The sequence below is a fragment of the Onychostoma macrolepis genome, chromosome 13 (assembly GCF_012432095.1).
Source record: "Onychostoma macrolepis isolate SWU-2019 chromosome 13, ASM1243209v1, whole genome shotgun sequence".
NCBI lineage: Eukaryota > Metazoa > Chordata > Actinopteri > Cypriniformes > Cyprinidae > Onychostoma > Onychostoma macrolepis.
This window is the reverse complement of record NC_081167.1, coordinates 8,423,567-8,439,308: the sequence shown is the minus strand read 5'-3', so window position 1 is coordinate 8,439,308 and position 15,742 is coordinate 8,423,567. Positions and strand designations below refer to the sequence as shown.

Sequence of the window (15,742 nt, the reverse complement as noted above, 5' to 3'; positions counted from 1 at the left end):
TGAGAAACGCAAAATGGCATAAAGGAATGAGACCAAGTAACATTGTTGGTGTTTTGTGAATAAAAGCACAACAAATGTATTCTCCTTTCAGAATAAAAAACGAATCACTTAAAAACAGTCTTGTAGATTTTATGTGGTCTAAAACAGACCACTTGTACAAATTGAAACATAAATAAAAATGAGAAACTATAGAAATATGAAAGTAGCATATAAGTAACAATAAATATGCAAAACTGCAGATTGTGAAATACTATGCTACACGATCCAGCGTCACTTTCTCTTTCAAGCTCTTCTAATATTGCTTCGACGCAAGAGAACACCTTTTTAGCTGCTTTTCCCTCTCCAGATGCCATTTTTTAATCAAAACGCTCGAAAAATACAAATATATCTACAAATTTTCTGTCAGTCGTCTCAGTCACTCGCCTATCATCAACAACAAACCGGTCGTGATCCCGCCCACCTACTCCACTGATTCATTCATGGATTCATTGGCTGATTCGGCATGTGATTGGACTACTAGATAAATGATTGACATGTGATTGGAGAGCGGACAACCTCAGCTTTGAACACGTGCCTGATTATGTATATAATCGTCATGATTAGAGGACCCTTGCACGCTTTGATGATGATGTGTAGATCGCGTGTAGATCGCGTGTTTCTCCAGTCGAGCGCATTTTGTGTTCTGGACATCCGCGACATAACAGTGGATTATTTACCAAGAGGTGCTCACAGAAAAGTACAAATGGGCTCATTTGAAAGAAAACATCCTAGGGTAAAGATGATATAGTGTTTGTGGCTGATTTTAGCTTAGAGCACCTGTAATCGAAGCAGAAATGAGACGTTTGTCTTTGTTTTTTCACAGAAATCATATTTTACTGCCCGATTCTTATGGAGATAATGTGAATTATGATGTTAAAACAATAAAACAAACGACACAGTCACATTTCTGAGAATGAGAGCTTTCTTTTGATGTATGATTTTTCTGTTTTGTGAGGTACATAAAATATATATATATTCATATTTACATTTCTGCATCGCCATTTGGGAGGAGCTATTTTGTGACGATTGTTTTTTAAAGCTTTATATTCATTATTTGTGTTCCATATACACAAATATCATTATATTCTGTGTAAAGATGAGGTTTTAAGATTTTAAATGATACTATATATGGGGTGATAGTATCTCCAGAAACATAAAAAAAAATAGGTTTAAATATAATGACATAGCTCTTTTGCCCGCCCACGGGCAATCAGAGTGGAAGAGGTACAATCTGACACATTCCAGGAAACCAGATATAATTAGACCACTGTACATCATTCATTTCAACCAAGACTGACACTGTTATGTAATGAAATTGGTTTATGAAAACAAATCCCAAAATTCCAATGTAGCCTTGTATGTTTGCACCCCACTTTTTCAACTGAAAGCTTGAAAAACTGCATCAGAAATTGAAGGTTGGTAGTTTAAAGGTGTGAATGATTGGTGGGAAACGTGTTAGGTGCTATTGTTTATTTGTTGAATCATCCTTCCATCTTTGGTTGTAAAGCTGCAGATGCTCACGTTTTTTTTTTTAAATCAAAGGAAATTTTGAACAAATATTTATACAATTATCAACATTCCAAAAAGTGTCCCAACAAAAGCAGGATGTGAGTTCAGGTCTCAGGCTTTTTCCCTCCGAAAGCTTTTCCGTGCCACTTACGTCCAATCCAGTCCCAAAGCCCAGCATTAATGGAAACGCAGAAGCTAAACAATAGAGGACATGACGGAGAGATGAAATACTAGGAGCTGACATCACTCGCTTCCTCACACAGAGTGTGAGATCCTCGGCAGGTCACGCTTCTGCTCACTTGACCGTGAACTTTTCTCATGCTTTTCTAGTAACCTTGCACACTTCCATCAAACTTCCATTATTGCTTTAAATGGGTCATATAAGACGATTCTTTATTTTATTTTATTTTTTGAATTTTATTTTATCCTGATGTCCAACTTATAAATCATATACAACAAAAGATAAAAGGGCTTTGTTAAAAGTAAAGCCACTAGTGTCTAGCATTGGGATTCTTCATATATTGAGTGAGGAAAGTTATACACTATATAAAAAAAAATTAAAAAATCTGTACTGGATTTGACCAAAAATTGCATATGCTTTCTTTACTTCTGTCAATACAAATGTAGAAAAAAAAAAAAAAAATTACTGTGTATACTAGATGCTTGTCTGGCAAGAAACCCCTTTGAGGCTCTTTCAGGCTTAGACTTGTTTAGACCATGTGAATGAACTACAGTCTTTCTCTCATTTGTAGTATTGGAAGCCAGACAGGTGGCACATACCAGGTGTTCTCTCATAAATCGACAACCAGCTTGATGTGGGGTAACTAGAGGAAAGTAACTTTGCCAGGCCTTTATGAATGCAGAAACATGACAGATCTTATCTGCTTCCTCTGCCCAGTATCCCTAGTGACCCAGGAGAAGGGAAGACACAAACGTTTGGGAAAGCCCCACTCCCTTCCTCCCCCTCCTTCTCTTCTCAATGTGAAAGAATCTGCGTTTCTCACGTGCATTTCTGCACAGACACAGAAACAAAGTGGGGAATGTTGTCCTATACAAAAAAAGAAAACATGGAGATAATTTTCTATAAAGCTGTTAACACTTAAGCGTGGCATTGCAGTTATTGATAGTGTATTGATGGCGTGGGTGGATTTTAGCTCTCTGTGCTGTGAGGATGTGGTTTTTTAACCGCACACTGAAGATCAAAACAAACTGAGGAAAACAATTATGCATATGCCTCTGGGTTGAATTGCAGGAACAATATTTTTCTAATTACATAAGCTCTGTATTTCCAAATATGAGGGAAGATATTATAAAGCCATTCTGGCGTGTCTGAGAAAATAATCCTTTATTATTTGAAATATTTCACTTGGTCTGTTATAAAGCAATACTAAGCATGACTCAGTGGAGAGGAATGAGGAACCATATGTGGGCTGTAATCAAAGATATAGGAAAAGGTGTTTTATAGTTTTTTTTTTTTAATAGTCTTTAATGCTGAATAGAACAATAAAAAAATGGTGCCTTCAACATACGTTTTTAATGCATTTTTAATATATATGCATTTACACATTTATGTGCTTAACAAATGATGTATAATTCATCTGAAAACCTAATGAGAGATTTGTGAACTTTTTTTTTTTAACAATGAATCATTTGTGGTGACACAAATGATTCACTGAATAAATTTAGTGAATCAACATTTTGAATAATTGCTGATTCAATAATTCAACAATTAGATTTGTCCTAATGCTCTCATGGGACTAGTTTACTTTAGATTTTGAGGGAACAAGCCTGGGACACACTAGACGATTTTCAAATCTTAACCGATTTTAAAACCATGGCAGACCACAGACATGAAGACAGTATCGAACAGTTTTTGGCCTTATAATCCTCATAGACATGAATATTGTATATATCACTTAGCCCTACATGCCATCATTGCAGTGTTATTTTTGTATCGTTTATATATTTATGTAGAATTTATTAATATTGTGTATAGTATTTATTTTATTTTTAGTTAGTTTTATCTATTTTGTTGGTTTTTGTCGTTTTTATTAGTTATTTTAGTTTTTGTAATTTTAGTACTTAGAAATGCTGCTTTGACAAATACAATACGTTTAAAAATAAGTTACCTTTTTTATTATTTTTTTATATATATTTGAATTTATTAAAAAAAAAATATTGGATCACTGTAAAACAGTACAAAACACATACATTTCTAGTCGATTATTCCAAGTTCACCTTGTTTTTCTTTCTACGGTTTCATTTACAGCCCATTATCACCCCACACAGTGACCTCAGGTGATCCTGGGAGAGATACATAGAGCTTGTGTTCTTCTTGAAGTTAGCACTATATTTTCATTTATTGTACTGGCGGTTATGAGCCTAAAACAAAGCTGAGAACTAATATCGTTGGCTGATATGATGTCTCACAAAACAAGCTTTGTATATTTATCCAAAGACGTCCCGCTAGACCAAGAAGATGTGTTGATATTCTGTGTTTTTCTGTTTATCTGAAAACCATTGAAAATCGTTCAAGTGTCACGACCCGTTACATCACATTTCGGGGTGTCAGCCAAATGTTTGAGGCTGGATGTGGCGCACACAGCGCTGGTCTCCATGCCTCATCTATCACTAGATTAAAGCCTCACACTCACACTCTGGAAATGTTCTCTTTATGACTGTTTATATGTTACAGCTGAGGAATTCAACTCCTCAGCTGTAGCTGTCCTGGGGGTGGCTGAGGGGGGCAGTAAGGGCAACAGCAATTATGCAGTCTTCATTCCTCCCTGACACCATATTTTGCTCTGCTACGCATCCATCAACTCGGACTCAAAAATGCTTTTAATGTCCCATAGACCCACTTATAGAGAGACTCGCATATGAAGGCTAGCTGGCAACCAGCCGAACACATGCATTTGATTAACACTCTTTTAGGTTTTTTAATAATTCCCAAATCCATCTTTAAATATTGCGAATGAGCTTGTTATAGGCTACATTTCTACAGTCTGCCTATTCACTGGTCCATATCTGACTGCTCAGGCCCACACATAATCTGAGCTCACAGGATTTTGCTGAACTGGAAGTTGTACATCATTCGCCCCTTGTGTATTCATTTCTGAAATATTTTGGCTAATTTGATTAAGCTTTCATCTATCAATAATAAATTAAAAAGAGTTCTGAGAAATGGCTGTACAAAGGAGTTATGAACCGCAACCATGGCATGTTTCGGCATCTGCTCAAAATGTGTGGTGTGCTACCACTGCACTGGATTGTGAGGCGACTGGAAACATTAGCCTCTGTTATATTGTTCAGTCAGTTTACTTTGTCTGATGAAGAAAGAAAAATCTGGCTGAAAAAAAAATCCTGTTGGCGGAAAGCTTTTCATCCCTGCCTGTGTGAAAAAGATGTGTGCTTAATTGTGCTGAATGTAGTGTACATCAAATCTTAGAAGTATATTTAAAAAAACTGTACTTTCAGATAATGTTATTTTATGTATACTTAAAGGCTTGACTTTCATAATGGTTTTCTAACACACTTAAGTAGACTTTTAAAAAGTCCACTTCATTATAATGTCAAATTAAAAGTATTATTTTAAAGTAATAATCTTTTGTCATACTATAAAGTACATTTATTTTGATGTGTTGACTAGCATACCGAAGTACATGGAAATTACTTATAATTTTAATGTAGAGTATCAATATGCAATCAAAGAAAATATTAAATCTGTAATTACAAATATATACATGACATGAATACAAATGACATTAAATTATGTTTTAGTTTACCATGAATGCTTGTATCAGTATCATTATCAGTACATTTTAATATTTTTTTCAAAGACAAAATAAGTAATTATGAAATTACATATAAAATCTTACTAAAATAAGTAAAAAAGGTACTCAATATCAACTAACTGCATTTAACATGAATTTAAACTATGATGCATTTTCATGCATTTTCAAATAACATGCAATTTAGTGTCTGAAAACATTATATTTAGTTTGCAGGTAAGTATATTCTTTTACACTTAAGTATATAAAATATATATTTTTTAAATATGTAAGTATATTATGTCTGTAATAAGTAATAAGTGTTCACAAGGGCAGTGTGAGTATGAATCTGTTTCTATTCAATATTTTGTTTGAAAGAAACATTCACAAAGAATATTGGTTCTTTTTCATTTTAAATCTGTACCTGTTGAAGAAACCAGCATATACTGGTTAGTTAGGTTTTGAAGCATGGCAGCTGGTTTGAGCTGGTATAAGTTGGTTATGAGCTGGTCCTGAGCAGGAGCTAGTTGCTTAGGACCAGCACATGACCAACTTAAACCAGCTCAGGACCAACTAAGAACCAGCTCAAACCAGCTACCATGCTTCAAAACAGCATATGCTGGTTTTGTGTGACAGGGGTGTGACTTTCTTCAATGGAGTCCAAAACACTGAGACATTTTTCAAAACATCTTTGGTGTTTCATGACGGTGGGTAAATGATAACCAAATTTGGATTTTTGCTTAAAATATCTCTTTAAAAAGCATAGTACTCTCAGCTCCATTTAACACATTTACCCTGTTTGAATCCATTGAATCCCCCCCCCCCCACAAACACACACACACAAATCAGTGCAGAAGCTATGAAAAAAAGAGAATTCAATCAGTCTATTGTGATTGGCATACACCTGCTGTACATTTAAAATCTTCACTGTAGCTCTGTGTCCTTCCTACCCTCATAAGTTAGGAACAAATCAGATTAGAAATGAGAGAGAGAGAGGCCCTTTGAAGTCGCCATGTTTGAAGCGGATGGGAAAAAAGCTCATAGTCCCTTTTCAATATCCTCTTCCTCAGGCCACAGAGCTCCATTTAACAGGCAAGGGAATTAGCTTATTAGCTTTGGTGACAGGTGATGATGAGGGCCGAGTTTACCGCCCCGGCAACCTGTCATCGCAGCTTCCATAAAGTCCACCATTCGTCAAAAAAAGTCCAGTCACTGGCCACCAAAAGACCTAGGAGCTATCAAAGAGGCATTATTTGGGTAAATATGTGAGTAATTTGAGCTATTTGACACCTGTTTGATGCATCCAGGGAGGCTTGGACGAGTATGGCGGACTGAGGGACACAGTCCAGATGAGAGGCATTGGCTGTTCCAGCTGTAATCGCCGCTGCCATCTGCATGCTCTCTCAACACAGATGAACAGGTGCTGTGTGATGTGGCGGCCACGTTAAAAGGGAAGAGATCTGTAGCGCACCCCGCACTACATCCTCTCAGCTCTCAGTACTGTACTCCAACACACAATCTCACTCATTGACCTTTTGTGGCTGCAGTGGTTATCAGCAATTACATCATTAGCTACACCACATGGTTGCCACAGTCCGTAAATGATTGACCTTCAATGCATGAACTGTATTTGTCAAGCCAAATTAAACAGTTCTCAATTGGTGTGTTGGCACAAAAAATAAAGATTGGTTATTACTGGGTGGCAGAAAGCAGAATCCAGAGAAAAAAGTGCTATGATGATTATATACTTGTTAGTGCTGTGCCTTCATCATTTAAAAAAAAATGGACTTTGGCGTGTTTATGCTACGTGATGGGATTAGGGTTGTGGGGTAGATGCGTATCATATGCACGTGAAAACTGCGAACTATACGCACGCCAAACACGTGTTATTCATTAATGATGGAACAGTATTCTAAAGTGTTACCAAAATATGTTATGATGGATTTGTTTCTCACAAACATGCAGCTTTCCACTTCACGAGACATTAATTGATTAACTGGAAACGTGTGGATTATTGTGGTGTTTTTATCAGCTGTTTGGACTCTCATTCTGATGGCACTCATTCACTGAAGAGGATCCAATGGTGAGCTAAAATCTGTTCTGATGAAGAAACAAACTCATCTACATCTTGGATGCCCTGAGGATCAGTCAATTTTCAGCATATTTAAATTTTTGGGTGAACACCTCCTTTAAACAACTTTGTGTAACCACTGAAGAAAAAACTGATGATTCAGGCTATGTAGACCAACCAAAGCATTTTGTTAAATGGAATGCTGTTCTATATATGAAAGAGATAGTTGTTTATTCCAATACCATTAGAAGAGATCAACTATTTTATTATTTACTCTAGTTTTACATCATGCAATAAGACAAATTATGTCTACATATCTTACACCACACATTTTCAGCTTGCTTTGTGTTTAAGAACACATTGGATATGATCATACTAGATAGGTTTAAGGTGATATGTCAAAAATATTCATATGAATATTAAAACAGTACACTGCTTGGCAGCAAGCTGAGGTGTGACATTAGCTATGTATTTTCATTTCAGGGACAAAATGCTGAAAGAAGCAGTTTCTTTAGGAAAAAAAATCTACGGAAGCACTGCTCACAGGAAGACTTTTATCCTGTTTTCCTTTTTAGTCACAGTATGCACATTCAGTGATGAGCTGATGACGTCAAGTTGCGGAAAGACCGTCATTATGGCTAATGAGAAAGGATGTGTGTGTGCTTCTAAACTGTAAACAGAACCTATTCATTTTACCATGTTGACATGTTTGACAATGAGTGTTTCAGTCTGACACTCTTCACTAAGGCATCTCTCAATGCAATTAGGATAAATGAAAAACAATATCCTGCAAATTCCTCAATCTTTAATGAGCTTCTTCTCTTGATGTTTTTTTTCTTTGGATTATGCTATGTTTAGCAGTGGTAAACAATCATTGTGAACTTGATTGACAGGAAGAGTATTTCACTCTGTTATTCAGAAGTGTATCTCTGAAAATTAATTTCAAAGGCATTATTTACACTGCTGGTCTCTTGATCGCACTGCAAAAAAATTTATTGATCAGCATTTTTGCCTCGTTTTCCAGTAAAAAATAGCTAAACATTCTGTAAAATGTTTACTTCTATTTTATATACATTTCTGCATATCAAAAGTAATTTTTTAATAAACCGTAATAAACTTGGATAAAGTTATGCTTAAAACAAGAAAAAAAGGCAAATAAAACTAATTCAATTTCCTGAAATATATATTTTAATATACCAAATATGTAAAGTACTCATTTAGAAAATGATTTTTTGGTAACACTTTAGAATAGGGAACACTTATTAACTATTAACTACGACTTTTCCCTCAATAAATTCCTAAATTGCTGTTTATTAATAGTTAGTAAGGTAGTTGTTAAGTTTAGGTATTGGGAAGGATTAGGGATGTAGAATAAGGTCATGTAGAATAAGGCATTAATATGTGCTTAATTACTACTAATAAATAGCTAATATTCTATTAATATGCATGCTAATTAGCGACCTTAAAATAAAGTGTTACCTATTTTTTTTTTCTATAGTGCATGCCTTGTTTTTGATAAATTTTCATTAAGATTTGTTTTTTTGTTTTTTTAAATAATGCTCCCATTCCAATAAATGCTGTGTAATGCATAGAGGGATGAAAAACAGCATAATGTTCTTGTTTATATCACATTTAAATGCTTACAATAAGACTGACCATTGTTGTTTATATAAAAGCAAATCTAACACTATGACGTAAGTAAATAAGAATAAAAGACATGTTGACTACCTCACTTAGCCTGCAGCACTCTTCCATGTACTCATCCAGACTGTCACTGGTTGTACTTTTCCTCAAAGGCCGTTGCTGAAATTCAGGTCCTGTTTTGCCATCATAAGCTTCTACAGAACACTGGCTCCTTGACATTGTGTCCTCAGCCATTGCAGTGTCTGTTATTTCCTCCTGTGCTGCCATGATTTCAATGTCATCTTTACAGTTCTCCATGGTATTCCTCAGGGTTCTGTCCTCGGACCTCTCTGAATCTACTGTAATGTCTATTAAATCATCATCAACATTCTCTTCCTCTGTTCTGTCTCCCAGGATGGTAAGAGTGTCTTGTTTAGCACACTTAAAAGAAGTTTGTTCAGTTTCTAAGAAGACTGAACTGTCTTCAAGAGGATTGTCAGCAGGTACAGGAGAGTTCAGGTTGCCAGAGTCACATGAAGATTCCCTACTGTGGACCACAAAGCTTTGCTCTGAACCAGTTGGTGTGGATGGAGAAGTTGCTCCACTAGTCATTTCTACCCCAGAGTCCTCAGATTCAAATTTATACAATCTTGGAAGTTCAGAATCTGCAAAAATTGAAGATAGATAGTCTGTTTTTGATTCAGGGAGAGTGGTCTCAGGAGCAGCGCTGTGGACAGAGATCACCTCATCAGCTTGGAGATGGTCTGTGTTATCCTGCTCAGACATTGAAATGGAGATGGTCGAAATGGAATCCTCAACATTAAGCAGTTTCTCAGGGACATTGTTGAGGAGCTTCATTTTTGTCAGTACAACATCATTATCTAAAACAATATCCCCTTTACCTGCAAAACAAACAAAAAGAGAGGTCTGAGTCATTTTATACTTTCACAATATTAAAATCATAAATTTGTTAAAAAATGTATTAATTTGAACTGTGCATTTTTCTGTGCAACTACCAAAGTGGTTTAATATTTTGATATCACCACAAGAGCAACATTGTTTACTCTTCTCTGGGAAATCAATCAACTTCTGAACTTATAATTGTGTCTAAACATTAAACTGGGATGGGGAAAATCATTTAAAATCACAAAAAAATAAGAGATTGCAGTAGTGAAGCTGAATTTCCATTGCATACTTCAGCTCTCATTATTCATGTTATTTAAAAGCATTTACATGCAGACATACTTCCCTGTGCCAAAAGAAGAGTGATTATCTCACTGTAAAGCATTCTTTAGCATCAGTGGTCCACAAAGAGTCATGCAGTCCTGTCTTGCTCTGAACTTTGATCTGTGCATTATCTTAATGCTATTATGAGGCTCTGCTCTTTCATATTACTGGAAATCTGATATATTTCAGGTGTCATTCATTTCATTTCTTAATCTCACTTTCCACAGTATGACTCTGTGCTTGTACTTTCAAATTAAAATAATATTGTTTGAGCACTTTGAATACAATCAGGTCAAAAAAAATATATATATCCTGCACACTTCTCTTTTTGCTTAACAGTGCTAAACGATGGTGAGCATGATTGTCAGGAAGAGGTGTGACGAGAAGCTTGCAGTGGGGTGGAAATAAATGGCTAAGTAGATGATTCACAGGATATTTATTCTGAATATGTTTAGAGGAAAAGCTTCACTAATTTACATACTGTGAGGAAATTGAGAGATTTCTAAATAGCTTTTAGTCTTCACAGACTCATCACAGTGATGCAACGTGAGATTAGAAATCATACACTCAGATATCATTTCATGAACTCTTGAAAAGATAAAAATAATAACGACTCTAGCCATTCCCAGCTCTCTCATAGGTCTAAATGTTGTTTTTGTATGTCACTTTTATTAATAATAAACATACTCATGTGTTTTGTTAGAAAAGAATGTGTGATGATTTTTTTCCCAGATTGGATAGTGACTGTGAAAACACTGATAGCATTTCAATTATGCGAGATCTGCTGCTGCTCCAGGGTCCCCCCTCAATTCAAAACAGTGCATGTGTTTTTGCAGTTCTTTCTCATGGACCATGTGTACACAACACCTGGACTCCAGTACAAACCTTTTTAAGATCTATTTCAAATAGACTTCATTGTTCACTTTTATCTAATCTAAAAGAAAAACGTTTCCCTCATAAGGCATCAAGCAGTAATGCTGATGTTAATCTAATTCTTTCGTGCTAACCAGGTGCAATTCAACACGTTTCCAGAAACAATATGTTTAACAATGTGTTTGTCCATGATGAAAGCAAAAATACATAAGAAAAATATCTAAAGAAATATATCTAATTTCTGTTACATATATGTAGTGATAAATACATCATCTTAGATATTTTCCAATGATTACAAACGGTCCCAACGTGAAATTCAAGCATACAGTAATTGGAGTCCTCTACATGAGGCCTCTGATCATAATTTAGCTAATTTACTTCTACAGGTCAATTAGACCGACCCATTGGGTCAGTCTTTCATACAGCAGTGCTCTCCAGCTGAGACTACAGAACTGCTGATGGTGGGACATTTTTGATGCCACTCAGTAGGAGCAAGTAGTCAGCATCGAAACCCCCCTAGGTTTTCAATTAACATCGCTCAGACGTGGCCGCTTGTAAAGAGAGATCAAAAAGCCCTTGCTAGCCCCTGGCAGCCAGGAATGTAAGTAATGCTAAGGTCCTTCATGCTGCAGAGTATAATGCATTCAAAATAAAAACAGGTCAATGATAGTGTTTGCGAGAATCAAACCCCACATATTTCTGGTCTTTATCACTCTGGAGTCTGCAAATTTCTACTGGGGATTATTTCAGAAGTAAAAGTCAGGTACAACAATACAAGAATATCTACACATCTACAAACTATCAGTCTTCCGTGGAAGCCCAATTCTGCTTTGGTAAATCAGAATGGTGACATAAAAATTCAAAATTATTAGTCTCATAACTAAATTATGAGATAAGGTCATAATGGCATTAAAAAGGCTATTTTTAGGTGTCATAATTGGACTATAATTCTATGTCATAATTAAGACATTTTATCTCATAATTTTGCCTTTTGTCAATTTTGTGAATTGTGAATTCATATTAATCAGTTTCGTCAGTTTCGACTGTCTCATAATTAATTACTTCACATAATGTAATTTTGAATTTTCAGACCATAATTTTGTATTTTTATCTCATAATGTTATGTCATAATTTCGACTTAGTATGTCATGATTTTGACTTTTTATCTTATAATTATGACAGTATATCATAATTGACTTTACCTCATAATTAATGACTTAGTGTGTCATAATTTTGACATATAATTTTGACTTTTTTTCTCATAAATATGAAATAGTATGTCTACTTTTTTTGTATTTTTATCTCATAATTATTGCAATATGTAGTAACTGACTTTTTTTTAGCTCATAATTATTACTCAGCATGTCATAGTTGACTTTATCTCATAAATGACTTTCATGTCAAAATTTTGTCTTTTTATCTCATAATTATGACTCAGTGTCTCATAGTTTTGACTTTTTAATGCCGTAATTTAAGCGTTTTGTCACTTAACTTTGACATTGCATGTAATAATTTTGACTAAAAGCGTGATTTCTTTTTCCTATATAGCAGAAATAGGTTTGGCTTTGTGCCGTTTTATTTTATTTTTTTTTCATTTTTAATCGTTTTTAAGCAGCACTGTTAGTCACGTCCCACCTGCCGTAGTGTTTTCCTTCCAGTCCAGCAGAGAATGTTTTTCACTGTGTACAACTGGCAAGTGCTTCACATTTTTGAGCTGATAAAATACTCTGTTCACATTCAAGAATCCTGGAATCATCTGCTGCAGTGTATTTTACAGCTGCATGTACATTTGGTAGGTAAAAACACTGGTATGTCCCAAGTGGACTTTCAAGTCAAGTCTAATAAATATTTAATTTGAGGAATTTCTGGCAGACTTAACTACTCTAAACATATTTTGTCAATTATCTGTCCTGAAAGGGAGAATAAAGTCTGCTTCAATTGCCAAATGTTGCTGTTATTCATTTGAGATGAAGAATGTGAGAATCATTAAGGGCCATCGATAGAAACATTCATGGGGATGAAATGTGAAGAATTCACAAGCTTAGAAAAGAACATGTTTACTCCATCTGGCCTCACCCACTCATGTTTACCACATTTCAACACTGCTGTGTTTGTGAGTTTGGCTTTACTGTCACAAAATTAGAGTTATACTCTTTAACTAGCAGGTTCTTTCAGGTTGGTTTCAGTGAACCAGTTCATCAGTTCTTTTCATATCACTTTCACATCTAACATCCCAGCATTATGTGTACACTCAAAACCATTAAAGCCAAAATGCACGAACCTTTCTCTATCAGTTTATAACAACAGGGGTGTTCATTATCAAAAATGTTACATTCAGTGGCTTTCCTGCTTGTTGAATGACTGATCAATGGTCTTCTTGGGTAAGTTCATTTTTCTACTTCCAAGAATACACAAGAATATAGATGACCTCAAAGCTAATGTACTAAAATTTAGTGAACTGGATGTGGTAGTTCAGTTGTGATTAGGAAATTGGACATTTGTGAACAATAACAACAACAACAACAAAAAGTCTTTTGGCTCTTTCTTGAATGGACGTGCATCAGGTTTTCAAATGATTTTAAGTTACTTGACGATTTAGTTAGGGGATGCAGTGGGATCGGTATAGGTGTTTAGGGACGCTCTTGTCTGCAGACGCGTCCATTGTGATTGTGGGTGGAGAGGTCAGAGGCAGGCCAGGGCAGGTCTTCTATTTTTACAGCCAGGAGAATGTCAGAACCCTGTTAGCACTTGGGTGGCCAGACTGAACGACCCCGAGAGCATATGAACCAATAATCTCTCTGCTAGAGTCTATACATGGACTGCTTTAACATTGCATTGAAGTTTTGGCCTTACAAGAATAATACAAGTATCTACATGTATATTAAAATGAATGATACTGTATGTTGCTATAATATATATATATATATATATATATATATATATATATATATTTTTTTTTATTTATTTATTTATTTTTTTGCAGAGAAACACTTTTTCAGTTTTTTTTTTTTTTTTTTTTTTAAGGTAAGCATTACTATTTCTCTTTTTTCCCCTCATTTCTCAGATTCTACTTTCTCTCTTTTTAATGCCCCCATACAAACTAATGACATTCAAGATATCCTGCTCATTACCTCATTCAGCATTGGACTGACCTCATTCAACTACCTCTTCTGACTGTTTAAATAAAAACTGCTCTCTGAGATTTTTGTCATTCTAATCAGACTGATAAGCTCTTTTGCACTACAGTCATTATACTGTTTGTTTATTTCACTGGTTTGCACTCTATCTGACATGTGCCTTGTGCTACTTTTTTTTTTTTACATGTCGTTATTTGTATATTTGTAAAGTTGTATTATATATATATATATATTTAATCTGTATTTATCTGTATTTTTATGTTCTACTGTTAGTGTTAGTGTTATCTGTATGCACCAAGGGTCTGAGAGTCACACAATTTAAATTCTCTGTATGTGCTGTACATGTGGTAGAATTGACAATAAAGCAGACTTTGACTTTTGACTTAATGAAAATTAATATTAAATAAAACTAACTTCAAAATAAAACAGCACATTAAAAAAATCATCCTCAAATTGTATGTTGAGCATAATTGTGGATGGTTTGTTTAATAACTGTACGTTATGTGTTGAGAGGTGTGTGCTAATAATTATTTTAACAATTAAACTTACTATTTTCAAATAGTGGATATATATATAGCAACATAGCAACCACATCAGTGTTATTTCAGTGTAACTCGTATTCAGTATATATTGTTATAATAATTTAAATAATTTAAAATGGATTTACTTTAAATTTAGTTAATGGCTTAGTAATTTTTATCAGTTTTTGTTACTTGTACTTTTTTATTGTAATTTATTAGATTATTAGGGGTTCAAACGCGTAGTGCTGAAACCCTATTGTAATTGTTAGATGTTAGAATGGTCACGGATAAGCGATTTCCACATAAAACTGATCGCACAGACCAAACCGTAAGTCGTAGAGACTTGAAACTTGGAGGGATGGTAGTACTCACACCGCCTACAACGTGACTGAGGCTTGCTCCAATCAGCCTAACGAGGGCGCTACAGCGATTGAAAGTACAAAATCGCTCATAACTCATAAGTCGCAGGCTCAAGTGTCTTATGTCATTGGAATCCTTGGATCCTCAGATTCGATCGTGAGGTGTCTATGAGGACATTTGCGTATCTCCAAAAAACATGGCAGAAGAAGTTTGAGAACCTATTAGGCCGCTCAGAACGAAACTCGGTGGGCCTGTTTGACTCACAACCCGAAAGGTCTGTGAGAAATTTGAAAGAAATTGGCCACTGAGGGGCAGTATCGCATTTTTTGAGGGCATAAACGATTGCACATTGCGCAGTTTTTCGCACATATACACGATATTCATATTGTATGATAGACCTCCTCGTTCCAAACAACTTTGCCTCTAGAACCACTGCTGTCAATCAAACCGTTTTTTTTAAATGATTGAGGAGATGTGAACCTACTTTTGCGAACTAGTCCTAGGTTTTTCACTCAATCTGGAAAAAAACACTAAAGTGCAATTCTCTGGACTCTCTAGGTCAATAATTATCAAAAACATGTTGAAATCTACCTTTTGGGAAGCTATAACAGG

The 15,742-nt window shown here is 35.2% G+C and overlaps 1 protein-coding gene across 1 annotated transcript in view; it reads right to left on the bottom strand.

Moving 5' to 3' along the window:
• Positions 1-15,742, bottom strand: part of si:ch211-250c4.3 (uncharacterized protein LOC100535981 homolog) — a 31,424-nt gene that overhangs the window by 12,698 nt on the left and 2,984 nt on the right. The window contains exon 2 of the mRNA XM_058796153.1: positions 9,118-9,914. Coding sequence (XP_058652136.1) covers positions 9,118-9,914 — 797 coding nt within the window. The remainder of the gene's footprint in view (positions 1-9,117; positions 9,915-15,742) is intronic.